The 17,889-nt window shown below is 39.2% G+C and overlaps 2 protein-coding genes across 3 annotated transcripts; one reads left to right on the top strand and one right to left on the bottom strand.

Moving 5' to 3' along the window:
* Positions 1 to 134: 134 nt before the first annotated feature.
* On the top strand, positions 135 to 14,255 carry mars1 (methionyl-tRNA synthetase 1). Of its 2 annotated transcripts, XM_017408535.3 has the most exons (22): positions 135 to 385; positions 2,328 to 2,418; positions 2,645 to 2,723; positions 3,022 to 3,153; positions 3,245 to 3,320; positions 3,471 to 3,655; positions 4,281 to 4,390; positions 4,574 to 4,690; positions 4,964 to 5,167; positions 6,419 to 6,620; positions 7,152 to 7,226; positions 7,493 to 7,663; positions 8,047 to 8,142; positions 8,811 to 8,928; positions 9,117 to 9,330; positions 10,134 to 10,265; positions 10,437 to 10,541; positions 10,748 to 10,943; positions 11,566 to 11,637; positions 11,925 to 11,951; positions 12,228 to 12,359; positions 12,897 to 14,255. In XM_017408535.3, exons 1-22 carry the CDS (start codon positions 283 to 285, stop codon positions 13,044 to 13,046), a joined length of 2,787 nt encoding a protein of 928 aa, XP_017264024.1. In that variant the 5' UTR covers positions 135 to 282; the 3' UTR covers positions 13,047 to 14,255. The 2 variants fall into 2 exon arrangements, with proteins under 2 accessions (XP_017264024.1, XP_017264025.1); XM_017408536.3 differs by lacking the exon at positions 11,925 to 11,951 and having other exon boundaries at positions 136 to 385.
* A 72-nt stretch (positions 14,256 to 14,327) lies between these two features.
* On the bottom strand, positions 14,328 to 17,724 carry ddit3 (DNA-damage-inducible transcript 3). The gene is made up of 4 exons (XM_017408531.3): positions 17,554 to 17,724; positions 16,092 to 16,153; positions 15,488 to 15,696; positions 14,328 to 15,354 (listed from the first exon to the last, which is right to left on the bottom strand). Exons 3-4 carry the CDS (start codon positions 15,641 to 15,643, stop codon positions 14,590 to 14,592), a joined length of 921 nt encoding a protein of 306 aa, XP_017264020.1. The 5' UTR covers positions 15,644 to 15,696; positions 16,092 to 16,153; positions 17,554 to 17,724; the 3' UTR covers positions 14,328 to 14,589.
* Between the last annotated feature and the right edge of the window lie 165 nt (positions 17,725 to 17,889).

Genomic DNA, 17,889 nt, shown 5'->3' on the forward strand with positions numbered 1-17,889 from the left:
AAGCACTCGATGTCACACAGATGGAAAAGGTTTCTGGGAAATGCAGTCCTTTGACCAGACGTCCTCACGTTCAGTAAGCGACACAGAAACAGCCTCAAAACTACATTTCCACCATTTTCATCAGATCGAACACTGCTTGCATCAGCATGAACGGCACTCGCCGGCAAAGTTACTAACAGCCGCCTGGGTTTATATCAGAGAGGCTGAGACCAAAACACGAATAATAAAGTCTGCGTACAGGCTTTCCTTTTTTTAATAGCAAAAGGAGCTGCCACCGGCCAGATGAAGCTGTTTGTAAGTGAAGGCAACCCTCATTGCCTGAAAGTGTTAGCAGCGCTGGAAGTGACAGGAGTTCAGTGCGGGGTTCAGACCGTCAGCCACGAAGGTGGGAAAGCATGGTTAGCTTAGCGTTTCATTCTGTGAATATAACTGCGTTTAAGTTTAATAACTGATATCGTTGAGCAAAACCGGTGCTGGCCAATCATTATTTGTACTTTTATCACATTTTGAGCTGAATGCGTTGTAACGGATCGTTGTGACAGTAGCATGCTAGCTGGACAACTAGCTAGCTCTCATCAGGTGCCACCTACCTGCCAGTGGCAGTCAGAATGAATGAATGAACATTGTGTTTTAGGAAACCACTGGAAAGCGTTCTTACTTCATAAAACTGCGATGTTCGCCTTGTTTTAGTGTTTTTTTGTTCTGGTTCATGTTGTTTTTGTTTAGCTTTAACATCTATAGGTTCAGTATACTCATGCAGTTTTGAATAATATGTCATTTAGATTTGAAAACAAATGTGTGTGTGATTGTTTTACATAACCCATTACAGTTATATGATAAATGCCACTATTATTTTACTTTGTTTAACAGTGTGACTTGTGTTAATATATAAATACTCATTAGGAATGAAACAAGGCGGAATCATTGATGGTTTTTGAGTTTTTCATCTGAAGTTATTATTTTTTTCTATGTCTGCCAATTTTACAATAACTAGCCTCAAAAATACCGAAAGTTAGCCACTTGACATGACACATTCTCTACAGTACATTTGAGTTTTTTCTTAAACACACATTTTAAAAACAATTTTATTTAAACACCCATTCACTGTATGTGGAAACGGTGAGAGTACTTGGGTGGACTTGAACCTGGTAACAGTTTTAGGTAAACAAATGATCTGACATTTCTCATGATCTCTTCTTCAGGCAGGTCATGTTGTATCCAACCTAAAACCCGAAAGTCCGGCTTGACTGCAGAGTTTTAAATCATTGAATTTAACCTAAAAAAGCAGTGTATGGTGATCCTGATACGTAGATTTAGATACAACCTCCTTGAGATCAGTAATTATTGGGTGACTAATATTGAACTAACAGGTAAAGTTATTTCTGCTTTTTTAGCTTTCCCATTTTTTAAAGCTGCCTGGATCACAGAGATGAATAACTAGATTATCAGATATTGTAGGATTTATCAAAAGGAAAAGTTTTAAACTAAGTTTTGAATGTCGACAGGGTGTCAGCCTCATGGACAGAAACTGGAAGCTGACTCCACAAGAGAGGAACCTGACAATTGAAAGCTCTGCTTTTAGAAACTCTAGGAACCACAAGTAAACCTCCAGTCCAAGTCCTCCATTAGGAAAGTATGTGGCCAGATGGCACATGACTGACGTGTGCCGACTGACATGTCCTCATGACTACGCACGTGCTTGGACTCTAAAGGGTTAGGTAGTGCATTGTGTCATTTAAAAGCAGTCATGATTTATATAAATCATTTTATTGAAAAAGTATCTGAATAATATGACAAATTATTGATTAAAAACATGTCATAATGCTTTAGACAAAAAGCACTGATTGTTGTTTGTTGTAATTAGGCTATTTAAGAAATACCTTGAGACAACACAGCAAAAGACAACATATGACACAACTGATTATATATTCTTACAAGTTAGTATGTGAAGTCTCCTGACACAGTAGCTTACAGAATCATCTTTCTCAGTTATCATCTATATGACCTTACCAACTTTTCTCTTTATCCTGGACAAATTTTGCACACTCTTCATCAAAACATGCTTAAATCATATGAGGTGTTTATGCTTTTGTTTTGTTTTGGTTTGGTTTGGTTCGTCAGAACTTGTGTTTACTTATTTTTAAGGTCTGTTGAAGAGAAAATAATCTTTATCATGTCTTTAACTTGTGTTGAAGTTACAGTATTTAAATGTGAAAGTCTTAATAAAAAACCTGGCTCTGTTATTGATAAAATAAATGAATGCTATTTGTAAATGTTATTAGCATTATCTAATAAAAACCTCAAACTATTTCTCTCTTTTATTACAGAGAAAGTAGTGCCTTTCCTAAGCCGTCCAGCTTTGCCAGCCCTCCTCCTGCCCAGTGGACAGTATCTCTTCAGCTCTAATGCCATTTGCAGGTCAGAATCCATACGAACTTTAATAATTAAATAGTTCATTCTGCTCTGTTTATGTAGGACATGAATGTGGTAGCTTTTGACATTTATGTAAATTTGAAAGATGAAGTTTTAAAACTGTTTTACAAGAAAATGTTAAGGTTAAATTTATTCCTTAGACTGTTGTAACATTTAAATTATTCTATTAAGCTTTTGACTGGAACATGTCTTTCTGTTTTTCATCACTAAGATACTTCTTTGAAGCAAACGGCCAAGAATGCAACAATCTGTGTAACCAGTGGCTCGAATGGGAGACCACAGTCCTTCAGGTGAACTCTTCGTAAATCGTCTGACCTTTTTTACTGTGCAGCCAGTCTGGACTAAACAATAGAGCTGTTTATAAAAAAAAAGTATTTCCAAGAAATGCAAAATCTAGGTTCAAAATCCTCTTACCATGTCTCAGCTTTTTGGCAAAGCAGCCATATTGTAAATTTTTGCAGCGAGATTATTAAACCTCACAAATGCACAGAAAATCGAAACAATGCACAGGAATCTTTGACCATATTCTGGGTTGAACCGAAGCAACATTGTTTCACTTCAGTCACTTTTTTGTTCTTCATTTCACAGCCTGCATTGTTACAGACTCTTCACATGGCAGTGCTGCAGGGAAAAGGTTCAGAGGCGTCTAAGGTCCTTCAGAGTCCCCTAAACGTCTTGGACCAAAGTTTAAGCAAGGGAAACATGTCATATTTAACTGGGGTACAGCATCAAGTATTTCTGTTAATGCTATTTTAACTGTTCTGTAACATTAAGGAGTAGAAGTAAAATGAACCAGCTGACTCTATTTCAGGAAGCTGTTTCTGTTGCTGATGTTGTTTTGTGGGGAACACTACACCCTGTTTTATCTGACTCTCCTTCAGCATCGAGTAAGAAGTGCTTCATATCTTTTTAGTTTTTTTTTATTTGCTTCTTTTTCACATATTTTATTGTTCAGCTCAGGTTTCTTCTTGCGGTATTTTACGTTCCCTTTCTGCTTCTTTCTCCCTCTGTTTTCCTTTTCCCCGTCACTCTCTCAGGTGAGCACGAGTCTGTGAGGACCTGGTTTGACCGAGTGGCTGCTTTGCACAGTTGTCAGTCTGCTGCTCAAAAAGTGCTTCAGGGAAAAGGCCTGCAGGCCATGAAGAGCTACGTGCAGAAGCAACCTGCGCCTCCGAGCAGCCAGTGCAGAGACGCGCAGCCATGCAACAGCAGCCCTGCTGAGGTATCTGCTAGATCATCACTTAAACTGTTAGACTTCAAGCTTTCTCACTGAACAGTGTACATTTGTTGGAACATAAACGCTTACAGTAGCTACACTTGTGCGAATGCCTTAAGTAAAATGTTCACATGGGGTTTCTGGGAAAAACAATCTTCTTTCATTTATTTTTTTTGTAACTGTAGAAGTTCAAATGGTAAAAATAAAACATCCTAAAAGACCCCTTTACTGTTAAAGCCAAAAAAAGTTTAAAAAACAAAAACAACTGGACTTCCATTCGGTAGGTGAAGACATTTCACTTCTCATCCGAGGAGCGAATCTACACCAGTGTGTTGTTAAACATTCACCACATTTCCTGTTTTATGCTCTGCTGCGTTTCTTCCTGCTTGGAAAAAAAGACTTCTTGTAAAGCAGATGCATTTTCTAAATAAGTTTTAACCTGATCTTTGGAAAAGATAAATTATCAACTGTATTTGGATACAGAACAGGAGGACAATCCATCTGTTTTCTTATATTTTTCAAATTTGCCCTCTAGTCAAACGAAGTTTAACGGATCTCATATTGAACTTATTTACTTGTGGAAAATAATAAATCCTAATAAATCTTTGTATACATTTCTGCGTTTGGTTAGAGTGAGGAAGGTGAGCGTGTTGTTTCGGAGGAGGAGATGGAAGCAGCTGTTAACACCTGGAGTAAAGGTCTGAACAGCACCTCTCTGGCAGCAGACAAACAACACCCCATGTAAGTATTTGAAACACTGTTACTAATTGTAGAAATGTAGCAGACGAGGAGAGGCTTACAGAAGTTTTCTACATATTGTAGATCAAAATGTTCTTGTATACTGTCTGAAGGGAAGTTTCTGGAAAAAAAAACCTTTTGTGAAGTTTATTGTCCAATAGGTTATGTTTTCTTTTTTCCTAACAGTTTGCCGCAGGAGGGCAAGCGAAACGTCCTTGTGACCAGCGCTTTGCCGTATGTCAACAACGTTCCCCACCTTGGAAACATCATTGGCTGCGTTCTCAGTGCTGATGTCTTTTCGAGGTCAATATATTTATATTAAAATTATAATCTCTGTCTTGTTTTGCATAAGGCATTAGAAAAATACTAACAATCATTTCACTTTCTGAAAACATTTTGTACCTTAAAGCATCATCCACTCACGTTAATTTGTTTATTTCCCCTCCTTTTGACTTGGAACACTCAATCCTCATCCATATTTCTGCTGCCCTGTTTTTTTTATTTTTATCTTTTTCCATTTGTTTTTCATCATCATTGTGCGTTTTCCTCCACTTATCATTGCTGTACCTTTCCTAGGTATGGCCGTCTGCGAGGCTGGAACGTGCTGTTTGTGTGTGGCACGGATGAGTACGGCACAGCTACAGAGAACAAGGCCAGAGAGGAAGGCCTGACACCGCAACAGATCTGCGACAAGTACCATGCCGTTCATGCCAGCATCTACAAATGGTTCCAGATTGACTTTGACTTTTTCGGCAGAACCACCACAGAGAAGCAGACTGAGTGAGTCCGGTTAAAGCCATCAATGAGGAGAATTTTAATCTGTTGTCGTTTCAGTAAGACAGTAAATTTGAGAGAATATCCAGTAATAATCATACCCTGCGTTTAAAAGTGTGGACCTGTCGTGGTTTGTTTCTGATGGAGAAAGATCAACATATTTCCATGTGATTACTGTTCACTTATTAAAAAATGACATAACTTACAGTAGGATTAGTATAATCTTGCTGTACATGCTGGTGACAACATCTGACCACTTCAACCAGAATATTTAACTCATTTTAATCTCAAAGATTTCACGAGTGTGATTGTGGGATGTAGAAAACTACTGCTTCGTTTACTGGAATTGTTTTAACTCTGCAATTAGGGAGTGACACGCCTGGAAATAAAAAAATCTCATTCTTAACACTAAGTAGTAATGTAAAAAAGTAAAAATAAATAAATAAATAATCTGCTGCAAATCTATTTTACTGACAGAAATCAAGAAGCTATATCATTTAAAAAAAGGCAAAAATGTTGGAAAGTATCACTTGATTAATTCTCACCAAAAGACATTTGACCTTTTTTTAAAAAAACATTTTATAGTTTTAGATTTTGTCATTTTTCTTTGACATATTATTAAAGTAAAGAAAGTAATGAAAAAATTGTCTATTTGTTTCTAAGAAATGATGTAAGATTATGATACTTTTTGGGCACCTATGTGTTTAGCTTTTGTTGAAATATTGGTTTTGCTTAGATTACCTGCCTAAAAAGGAAAATTGGTCACAAAAGTGGGGCACTTTTCTTCAGCAAAGATTAGACCTAAATCCTAGTGCCTGTGTGCTGAAAATGATCCACGGATTGAAATTCTTGTTTGGGGGCCTTTGCTTTGATATAGTGCAACTTAAAAGGCATCAAACATTGATCTCCAGAACCATTTTCTTTGAGAAATAAAAACAGCTTTCAGATTAAAGACTTTTAACTTCATTTATATGATATGGTATACGGCTAAGGTCTAAGATTTTAGATTTATCCGTCCATGTTCAAACCTTTTGTTTCTTGTCGTTTAGGCTTCCTCTCGATCAGTAACGTGAACTCTCCTTCCTTTATTTTCTGTTTATTTTTTCTTTATTAACACAGAAAATTTGCATAACTTTAAAAAGTAGTAAAAGTTGCATAATAGGTTGGTTGGTAAAAGAGATTTTTTTAGCTTTTTAAAACACGTTCCAAGCACAACTTCCTAGAAGTCTCCCAACAGTCTCTTCTCTCTCGTTTCAGAATAGCTCAAGATATTTTTTGGCGCCTCCATCAGAATGAATACCTCGTAGAAGACACGGTGGAGCAGCTACGGTGTGAAAAGTGTCAGCGCTTCCTGGCTGACCGCTTCGTAGAAGGCATGTGTCCCCACTGCAGCTACCCAGAAGCTCGGGGTGATCAGTGTGACAAGTGCGGGCGCCTCATTAATGCCGTGGAGCTCAGGGTGAGTTTGTACATCCCAACGGCTTTTACAAGGTCTAACTCAATTTCATCACTCGTGACCTGTATTTTATTTCTCTTGGTGGTAAACTACTGTCCCAGAGACAGGAAAATGTCCTTACAGTCACAACAAAAAACATAAAACAACTTAATTTTAATTTCGGATTCACTCGCTTTTTAATTGCCGCTCTGCTCTGATCCTTTTAAACCTGGAAGGTTGTTTAATACTCAAAGGCCTCTTTGCCCTTTATGGTTATAAATCAGCAACGTTAATACAGTAATAATGCACATAGGAAAAGGTTAATTGTTTTCCCTTTCAACTCTTATAATGTGTAAAATAAATAAATACATGAAGCATATTTTAAATGTTAAGGCCAAATAAGTGAAATGGCTACAAATCAAGGAAATACACAGTGATGATGATTGAACTAAATAAAGTATCCCATGAATTTCCTGCAAGGATAAATAATAATCACATTGAAGAATTCTGATGAAATTTTACTTACATTTTGTCCAATTTGTTGTTTCCCCTCAGGAACCTCAGTGTAAGGTCTGCAGACAGACTCCAGTAATCCGCTCCTCCAAACATCTTTTCCTGGACCTGCCAAAGGTACGCTGTATTTGCTTTGTGTGCTTTTTTTCATTCTGTTCTCCAGCCGCACAGAGCTTGTTTGGTTACAGAGATTCTGACAGAATATTCACTTTCGTGTGGTTAAGGTTGCATTGAGTGACAGAGCTTCTTGATGGCAGTTTTCCATGTAGTAATGTTATTATACGGATGGCTTCATTCTTGCTAAAGCTGTCTTTTGGAGTTAAAGTAGTGATTATTTTTGCCAATCTTTTTTTTTTCTCAATTTCCCTCTCTCCCTACTGCAGCTTGAATCGCAGTTGGAGCAGTGGCTGGATAAATCAACCAGTTCAGGAGACTGGACGTTAAACGCCAAACAGATCACTCGTTCCTGGATAAGAGATGGACTCAAACCTCGCTGCATCACCAGGGACCTGCAGTGGGGAACACCTGTGCCTCACCCTGACTTCAGAGAGAAGGTCTGCTCTGCTCACATTTGTTTGTTTTAGCTTGTTTTCCCACAGACGTACTCCATTTTTCTTTTTGCTCATTTGCTTTACTTGCTGGTGAGGTAGTGCATAAAAATGTTAAGGTTGTGATTCTTAAAAGTTGTTGAAATTCATAATGTTTTATTAGCTTTTGCAGTCACTGGTAATTCCAGATAAAGTAGCAGATTTGTGCACTGACAGCTTCATTACACTGCTCTAAAACTGTCTGTTCTAAAATGTGACTTTATATTTAGGTCATTATGTCCCTTTAGGATTTCTTTCTTATTTTTTTTTCCTCTTTCTAATGTCTTCTACAGTTAAACTCAATAACAAAGAAAACCCAAAACATTAATGTGGCTTCCTTTTCCCCTCAGGTGTTCTATGTATGGTTTGATGCCCCCATTGGTTATCTGTCCATCACCGCCAACTACACCAAAGAATGGGAAAAGTGGTGGAAGAATCCTCATCAGGTACCAGGATCCACACATTTTTTAATTAATGAGCCCTTCAAAGAACTAATTCTCAGTCTATGCAAAGATTTTATCCTCCTTTTCCACACAGAATGGGTTTGTTATATTCCCTCATTTGACTATTTAACCCATACATGAGTCATTTATAAAAAAAAAATCATTTTACACCATTTTCCACAATGTAGACACAATAAATAGCTGTAAAGGAAATATAATGAGGTTTAGTTGATTTTAAGTTGAAGTTTAACATAATTAACCTGCTCAAAGTTTCTTTATTTCTAATATGCTATCTTCAGCTTTACCTAAAAAGAGGAACCATTTGACTTGAGTGTGATATTTTAGGCACACCACTCACAAAGGAAGAAACAAACAGGAATCGACTGCTCATTAACTAACATGGTTATGTGGATATGGACTCAAGTGACCTAAAACCTGAGAGCTCAGAAGTCTGACATGCGCTCTCATAAGCCTCACTGACTCATCTCATCCCTCGCCATGTAAAACCCCAGGATTGAGCCCCTCTTATGAGCGTGCGATGCCCTGTATTTGCAGAGAGAAAGAGAATGGAGGGTTGGGGAGAGCAGATAAAGCCTCTTTGAACTGGATGATCTCATGATGATCTAATATGATGTCATCTTCACGGTGATGTGTTGTGTCTCTGCCACCAGGTGGAGCTGTATAACTTCATGGCCAAAGACAACGTGCCGTTCCACAGCGTGGTGTTCCCCTGCTCTCTACTGGGAGCGCAGGACAACTACACTCTGGTCAACCACCTAGTTGCCACCGGTAACCACTTATCACGATGGATAATCATTTACGTGTCAGATTATTTGACTGGATTAGAGGTTCACAACAGATGTTGGAATGAGTATAAAACGGTTATACATAATTAATTGGCTGCTGGTTTAATAAATGTGTGTTTTGACTAAGGGTTTGGGTTTTGGCAGTAACCTGATCTGTAATTTTCCCCTCAGAATATCTGAATTACGAAGACACAAAGTTCTCCAAGAGCCGCGGCGTGGGCGTGTTTGGTGACATGGCGAAGGACACGGGCATCCCATCCGATGTGTGGCGGTTCTATCTCCTGTACGTGCGTCCAGAAGGGCAAGATTCAGCTTTCTCTTGGGCTGACATGGCTCTGAAGAACAACTCTGAGCTGCTCAACAACCTGGGAAACTTCATCAACAGGTTGGGAATGGTCATGGATTTCAGTTCTTGTTGTCTTTGTGTGATGTAGTTTGGACATTACCAACTTCAGAATATCACTCTCTACAGCGATACTAAAATGCTGACGTGCTGTTTAGTTGTTGCCTTTGTGTAACACAAATTATACTCATTTCCTGGTGTGATTTTGTGTGTTTTATTTTAATTGTTCATATCAGTCATCGGATCAAAGACAAACTGGGTAATCCACTTCAGGTTGCTCCCACTTTCTTCATGCGTTTCACTCAGGATGTACAAATGCGGCAAGACTGTCATCAAGTCCAACTAACAACTTAGTTTTCACGTTGTTGTATTCCATGGATAAAGTGTGTTACAGCACTATTACAAGACGTTCACCCCAGTTTTCTAAATTTGTTTGGGATGGCGTAATTTAGCCCCAATTACATCGCCTCAAATGATTTTTAAAAGATCAGGGTTAAATCCCGCATCAAAGATTTTTCTCAGCGGCTTTTTTTCAAAGTACCTTGATCTTCAAAATTGGTCTCGGGCAGCAACACTGACGCCTAATTGGTTCAAAAATATCTTGTAAATTGTGTTCAGCCTAAGGTAGGAAGAATACTGCTTCAGAAAATGAATCCTGACCTTCCCAGAATCCAGTTTTAGAGTCACTACTTTATTACTTTACGCTGCATCCTTATTTTACAGGTGATTTTAGATCTATAGAGAATATATGGCTGCGGTGTTTCATGCAATTGCTGTCAGTAAAAGTATTCAGTTGACAATTTGTCAAATAATTTGTTTTGTACAAACCTGGCTCTCCCTTCCAGAGCTGGCATGTTTGTTACCAAGTTCTTTGAGGGATGTGTGCCTGTGATGGATCTGCAGCGGGAAGATAAGAAGCTTCTGGCTCTGGTGGGCTGGGAACTGCAGCAGTACATCCAGCTTATGGACAAAGTCAAGTAAGACCAGCTGATCTCATTGAAAATCAAAAAACATTTGTAAAGCCACAATGTTGGGTTAAGACACTAAAGTACCAGATTTGATTGATGATTAAAATGACAAAATGTACAAGTTTAAGTATTACACTTTTTTCTTGTGTTAATGCTGAGTTCATTTCAACGTTTCACCAGAATTCGCGATGCCCTGAAACACATCCTGAACATTTCCCGACATGGCAACCAGTACATTCAGGTTAATGAACCCTGGAAGAAGATCAAAGAAGGAGACCCGGAAAGGTGAGACGACCAAAACCAGTTTACACAATCTGCACCTTTGTAGTACACTCAATTTAGAGAGGACTGTATAGTGCTTTTACTCAAATGTGTGGAATTTCACCATTTTTTTTTTTTGTCTTTCAAAGAGAAAAGGGCAGATTTTATTTTACACAGATTCAGCTTTAATTTATACCTCTGAGTTGGTGTGATTTGTTTGATCTTTTCAGGCAGCGTGCTGGCACTGTGACTGGCGTTTCTGTAAATATCGCCTGCTTGCTGTCAGTGATGCTGTTTCCTTATATGCCGGCAGTCAGCCAAACCATCAGGGATCAACTCAACGCTCCTCAGTCTTGTATCGATACCATGTTGCAAGGCACGGGAACCTTTGTATGTTCTCTGAGCGCAGGCCACCGCATTGGCACTGTAAGTATGACCTCGACGTGGAAGACACAGAAGTTGCACCTTCGCAGACACAGAAAACGTGCAGCATATCGAAGCCGGGTGATACAATGAGAACGCAACAGTCTGTCAGTATTTCAGTAATGTTGAGGGCATTGCAGTTTTGTGAACGCACGCACGCACACACTTATGAATAACAGAATAGATAGCATAAGGAGGTCTCAGCCTTCCAGCAAACAGCGAGTTTCTCTCAGGCCACTTGTCCCTTCAGGTCTGATTGTGGATGCTTGTCTGTGCAGCAGCTTGACAACGCTGCATTCAAATAGCACGACTGTCACGACTGGCAACCGCAGTCTGTCGGCAAAGAGCAGGACACTCCATGGCTGAAAAACACACAAAGCTTATGCAGACAAGAGCTCCCTGACAAACTGTTTCCTCCGAGTTACCAAGACTTGAAAACCTCTCATAGATAATTATCTATTTACTTGTAAAATCCTATTTATTCAAAGATCATCAGAGCCTCAAAGTAAAATCTTTTAACTTAACTGGCTTTGGATGAATAAACAAATAACTTTTTAGAAAATGTCTGCATATATGTCGTGATTTGTTGTTTTTTAATACCTCTGCCAACCTGTTTTACTTCCAGGTCAGTCCGTTATTTCAGAAACTGGAGGCCGACCAGATTGAAGCTTTGAAGAAGAGATTTGGTGGACAGCAGGTATTTGATGTTTATAACGTCTAATGGTCTGTGCACGAGTTCAGTCAAGTTGTGTATTGATGTAGATTCACCATTTATGAAGAGTAACATTAAGATTAAATGTATAAGTACAACTGTTCACAGGCCTCTGTCAGACTGTCATTGTGGATTAAAATTTGCTCCTAACTGAAGTGTCTGTTTTTTAAAAACACGATACGGAGCAAAATGCAGTGTAAATGCTTAAATTATGTATGGAGCATTTATCATATAAATAAAGATAATCCCTCTCTAAACCTTCTTGCCTCTAGCCTGAAGATGAGCCATCTAATAAGAAGGTATTGAGTGGCATTTGTTTGTGAAGAGTCAGTCCACACTTGTGCTGCTGTCACTGCTGATTATCGCCCGCCCTCACTAACACTAGCAGCCAATTCGACGTCTTTTTATGTTGGATTTTTACTCATCCTAGTGTGACTCGTCGTCCATTCACATGTAACGATTCATAAAATCTCATTAACACTTTGTGTTTTGAGTGTAATTGAAATAAAGCAAGTAATCAGCAGAGCTTTCCAGTGAAACGGTTGATGAAATTCTTCATCTGTTCACATCTTCAGAAAACACTTCAGAACGCCGCCAATGCTCAACCTGCCGTCGCCGCCGCCGCTGCTGTTGGAGTTAAAGCAACGACGTCAGGTGGAGTGGACCCGGAGAAAGCCAAGCAGCTCACAAAAGCTGTGGCTGAGCAGGTTAGATCACTGCTAGCAGAAAACTGATCCATCAAACTCAAAACATTTTTTTTTTCCCATCGTTAAGACGCATTGTTGAAGGAATCACTTAAAAAATTCAAATACTTAAAAAATCAATTTTTTTTTATTTGCAAAGGCAGTAAAAGGTTAATTGAATTTTTGAAAATTCAAAAACAAAAACGGAAAAATATCTTCATAAAACAAAATTGTGCGCGGCAAACTATTAGAGAAATAATAGTTGATTTTACCCGCTGCAAATAATTCGTATTTCCAGGTAGGAAACTGTGTGCAGGTTTGCAGTTATTGAGTCCTAATTATTAAATAATAATAAAAATTGTTCAGTTTTGTCATTTTATTTGAATTCTACCCTTTAAATCTTTGAGTCACATTTTCACTAATGCGGCCAGAAGCTCCCAATTAAACACAAATTCCCAGCTTAGTGAATGCTTTGGTATTTCCATACCAAAGTAGATTATGGACGAGCATTTAATTCAGCATCAATTTATGTGGAGATGTGCTGTTTTCTTTCCCCCACAGGGGGACAAGGTTCGAGCACTCAAAGCCCAGAAGGCGGAGAAGGACGTGGTCGCAGCGGAGGTGTCCAAACTTTTGGACCTTAAGAAACAACTGGCTCTCGCTGAGGGGAAGAACCCTGATCCTGCACCTCAGAAGGGCAAGAAGAAGTGAGACAGGAAAAAAGGGAAAGCAAAAATGAAGGTTAGTCAGAGGAAGGAAGGAAGGAATAGAATGGTTGAGTATGAGAATGGGAACAAGATGTACACTGTGAGATGAGGGTATTAGCTTAAGGCAAAGCCGTGACAGGATCTAAGACAATGTGGTGTTGGCACCGAGGACTAATGAAATGCTGGCTAGGCCGACGGGGAAATGAAAACACAAAGAGACAGTCAAATGAATACAGCTACAGAATGGAGGGATTTTTTCCAAATCCCTACACCAAAAGAAACCGATTTTATACTCCCCCTGTGATAAAGTCAGCATATGATATCAGCATTTAAAGGTGTTGCACATTTGAAGATTTTTTTTTTTAATATATCCTCTAGATGATCATTTTTTGCTACCACAACCCTTTTTTTGGATCTATAAATAAACTGTTTAAATTTAGTGGGAAAAAAGTCTTGTTTTTTCTGTTACCTTGATTTATGCATTTTCAACCCCCCCCCCCCCAAAAAAAAATAAAAAATATCCTAACAGCACAGCAGGTTAGAAAGGCAAATAACATTGTCCGACTCAATACTTTTTTTTTTTACTAAATTTTATTGCAAAGTTGTAATTTACAATGAATATGGTAAAATACATAATTGTGATGCTGTAATAAAAGCCATGCATATTTTAACGAAATAAAATGGGGTACAGTGAGACGAAAATAACAGTATGTTGGTACAGTACAAGCCATTACAGTACAACTGTATATATATTACAGCTTAATATAAAAATAGTAAATCTGGTAGAACTGAATTCTACCACAACATCCCAAAAATGATAGAAAAGATCAGCTTCAAAGTATAGCCAAATTACTTGCTTTATATCTAAATATAAACACAGTCATGGGTTATATAAAAAAAAACTTAAAAAGGTTAGTTTTTTTTTATTATTATGGTTTTCTTTAAAAGATGTCTGGGGAAAAAAAAAATCATTTTCTCATACTCACATTGCACGGGGCACTTTCAAACTATTCCTGAGCTCCAAAATTCTTCAGAAATTGGGGCAAATAATCTCTGCTAGCCTGATTGTAGCCCTTAAAGCAGGAGTTACAATTTTTTGCAAAATGGTGGGAATAAATGACAATGAAATGCGCTCTCTAACTCAAGCTCCTTCCTGGTAAACATTCAACTCATGTTCCATTGTTATTTCTTCCATTACATTGGATTGAACCCATTTTTCATTCCTTAAAAAAAAAACATTCATTAAATCCACTGCATGATTTGCACTTCAAGCTTTCTTTCCTTCTTTATACATTCTGTGTCCTTTTAATTTGCCGCAATGCTGTTGCAGCCCCTCGTCTCTCGACCCTTTCATATTTTTTCCACTTTCATTGCTTTTCTTCTTGCCATCTTTACTTGTGCTTCTTCCTAAGACTCTCACACCTTTTAAATGTATCTTTGGTTTCCATTCTGTCTGTCATATCCTGACCACTGCATTTCATATTTCCCGACCACTGCTTAGTCTAATTCTGTAGGACGTTTTATCTTGTATTCCTGTCTCCCCCTCCTCATTTCCTGGTGTTGACTAGCCTCTCGATCAGAGCTCTCCGTGTCTTCTGTACCTCCTCTCCCAGCCTTTCGATCTCTGCTTTCAAACGCTCGTTCTGCTCTGTCAGCTCTTGTACTTTCCTCTCGTTCTCCTGCTCCCTTTCTTTGCGACTCTTTTTGGTAGAGTAGGAGGATGTGCGCTGCGTGGAGGTGGAGAAGGAGGACAAGGCACTGTTGGCCCTCTCGCTAATGGTCCTCTTCCGTTTCCCCAAACGGGAGGACAGATAGACAGAGGGAGAGGAGACAGGTGAGGAAGGGGGAGAACAATTTTGAGACGGTGACTGGGAAGCTGAAGAGGAGCAGGAGGGAGAATCTGGGACGCAGGGCAGCTCCTCCTCGCTGGCTGAGGGAGATGCAGGATGGACGTTATTAGAGTGGTGATGTTGATGATGATAATAATAGCCACCGCTGATCACAGCTCCACTTTGATCCACCACTCCCACTCCTCCTTCACTCAGCAATTCAAAAAACTCCGGAGGCAGCAAGTCACTGCCACCTCCTGTCGAGCCATCTCCGCTTCTCTCAGCCTCCACCCGCTGCTCTTCTGCAACGGCTGGACTCATGCAGGAGGAGGATGACGAAGAGGACGATGAGGAGTGATGCAGAGGTTGGGTGGTGTGGAGCTCTTCTGTTGTCCTCTGGACACCTTCAGCCCAAGTCTGGTTTCCATCGGTGAGCCACGTCAGAGAACAACTCTCCAGAACATCCAGAAACTCGGGCTCCTTCTAAAAGCATAAAGTAAAAACAAAAAAAAAAAATTCAAAAGTACAATTCACATTCCCCATCACAGAAAACAAAAAAAAAGAAAACTACAATTCTCAGACAAAGTTCCAATAATGCAGTTTTTAAACTACTGACCTCGGTGCATGTGGGGGCACGTGCCAGTTTTGCCCCTCCCGAATCGGAGCCCAAAATATCCTGCAGGTCCTCATACCACGCCTCCAACTCTGCACCATATAACGGCCCCACACCAGGAGGGTACGGCGGGGGCAGGTGTAGCCACTCGGCAGTCATCTCGCCAATCGGTCGCAACACACAGATACTCGGCCACACAGTTTAAACTGGACCTGGTGAGTGGGAGCAGCCGCCAAACCCAGGAGGGATAGGAAACAGGAGAGAGAGAGGGGGAGAAGAGCACAAAGCAGCTGCACGTTAAAATAACTCCACCTTCTAAACTGTTCACAATCACTGTTCTGCAACTGGTGTGATTAGGACAACTGGATTTAGAAATATATTACTCAAAAGTGAGATTAATGCCACGTTTATGCGTTAATTAATAAAAAAGTAAAACATGCCAGGCTGAAGAACATTATGGTGTTTAATCTACCCATTTGTAAAATGGAATAACAATGAGATAACGGCAGACCAGACAAATCACACTTCAGGTGAACAAATGTTAAACAAATGTTTAAAAAAACTTGACAAGCACTGAAAATGTCAAATATAAAGACAGCCAGTTTACCTTTAGGAATTCGCCGTTAATCAAGTCTGGAAAACTGTCGGAGATAGATTGTCCCAATAATTCTGGAAAAAACAAATAATAATAATTACACATAATTAAAAAAAAAACAAAAAAAAACAACAAAAAAAAAAAACACAGGCTTTATCCAAAGGGCTGAAAACTGCTGATAATTCAAAATGAAAAATGATGATTTGAGCAAATGGAGCAAGCTTGGACTGAAAACAAAAAGGAGCCTGAAAACATCTGGAATATTAGCACTATTTTACAAACCAGGGGTTTAAAAAAAAAACAAAAAAACAACTTTAACTTTTTGAACAAATACAAAATGTTAAATACCCCCCAAGAAAAACGAAAAGATAAGAAAAGAAATCGCCTATAACACAATAATTATTGTAAACAAAGACCAAAATATTCTCCACTGCGCCCCCTGCTTTCTGCGGCTTTTAAAACAGGCTCAGGTTAGAAAAACAAGTGGTTTAAAGACAAGGAAACAGGAGTGTAAGCAGGTCTGACTGTCAATTAAGCTCCTTTTATTTGCTTTAAACAGCCTCGACAAGGACTACAAAACAGGAGAAGCAGCAATGACTTTAAAATTATTATTATATAAAATATGCCGGTTTTAAGCTTTAGTTTCTTCCATTTTAAATGAATATTATTCTAACAAAACTAATCTTGAACAAGCTCTGTCAGTGGTTTGAATGAAGTAAACTAAAAGAGGACCAATTATTTAGCTTTCATAACTTTTTTTTATGTGTGTGTGCCTCTATTAAAACTTTGATTTAGTGTCTGAAAACTGTCATCTTGAATCAAGATGACAAGAAGAAGGAAAAAAGGAGGTTTTAATGATTTTAGCTGAGATACATGTGAACTGTAAGCCAAGACAGTTACGTCATGGAAATGTAAGTCCGGCAGGAGGAATGGGCGAAACAAAAGAAAAAGCAGAGTGAGCTGGGAACAAAAAAAAAAACAAACAACAAAAAACAAGGAATTAATTAAAGCGTGTGTCTGCCTAAAGACTGCAGTCTAAAACAAAATAGTTAAAATATTAGGGGGTCCAAACAGAAGCCATAAAAACGAGCACTTTATCGGCGGCATTGCTCGCCCGACGTTAATTGCGTAGAAAACTGTTTTTGTAGTTCGAAGCCGCCTCAAGATTTGACGTAGCGAGTATATTCACGAGACAACGAAAGACTGCCAACGGCCCAAAGAAAATAAAAAAAAAATAAGTAGGAACTACTTTCTGAGCTAAAAGTCCAAATCTGACAGCTCGACAAACTGAACGTAGAACCACACGAGAACAACTCGGCGTGGTTGTGACTGATTAAAACAGCTGTTTATTCTAAAAACGGCACTGGGAGAAATGCCATACACACACACACCGGCGGGACCACTTCGCACCAAGTTCGGAAAACACCCCAAAAAACACCGACCAAACCGCCGGAGTAACGAGCTCTTTTCTTACCCTCTTTCTTTTATTCGCTCGCCTTCTCGACTGTCTTGAAGTTGAATGTAGATATTTTAGTAAAAATTGATGATCGCTCATGTTAACCATTGTTCAGTCTTGACAGCTGAATGTGATTTTACGGAATCTCCAGGCGGTGTTTTTATTGAGGAGGAGGCCAACCGAACTATGCATGAAAAGTTAGTTTCGCCACAACCTATCCGGGTTTGTGCGTGACCGACGTCGGCGTCGTCCAATCGGGAGCGCCGGGGTGAGATCTTTCCCTTGGTGACATCCAATCGGCTGCCCGGATATGACTGCGTGGGCGTGGCTTCGAGTCGTTCGCAGCTGGTTGTT

This window comes from Kryptolebias marmoratus, linkage group LG4 (assembly GCF_001649575.2).
Source record: "Kryptolebias marmoratus isolate JLee-2015 linkage group LG4, ASM164957v2, whole genome shotgun sequence".
Lineage (NCBI taxonomy): Eukaryota > Metazoa > Chordata > Actinopteri > Cyprinodontiformes > Rivulidae > Kryptolebias > Kryptolebias marmoratus.

Excerpts from the sequence above, each read along its gene's own strand:
- ddit3 (XM_017408531.3), bottom strand. The coding sequence starts at position 15,643 with ATGACTGCCGAGTGGCTACACCTGCCCCCGCCGTACCCTCCTGGTGTG. Across the intron at positions 15,355-15,487 it reads GTGCCCCCACATGCACCGAG|AAGGAGCCCGAGTTTCTGGA; the intron begins GTCAGTAGTTTA and ends TTATGCTTTTAG.
- mars1 (XM_017408535.3), top strand. The coding sequence starts at position 283 with ATGAAGCTGTTTGTAAGTGAAGGCAACCCTCATTGCCTGAAAGTGTTA. Across the intron at positions 6,621-7,151 it reads TTAATGCCGTGGAGCTCAGG|GAACCTCAGTGTAAGGTCTG; the intron begins GTGAGTTTGTAC and ends GTTTCCCCTCAG. Across the intron at positions 11,638-11,924 it reads AGAGATTTGGTGGACAGCAG|CCTGAAGATGAGCCATCTAA; the intron begins GTATTTGATGTT and ends TCTTGCCTCTAG.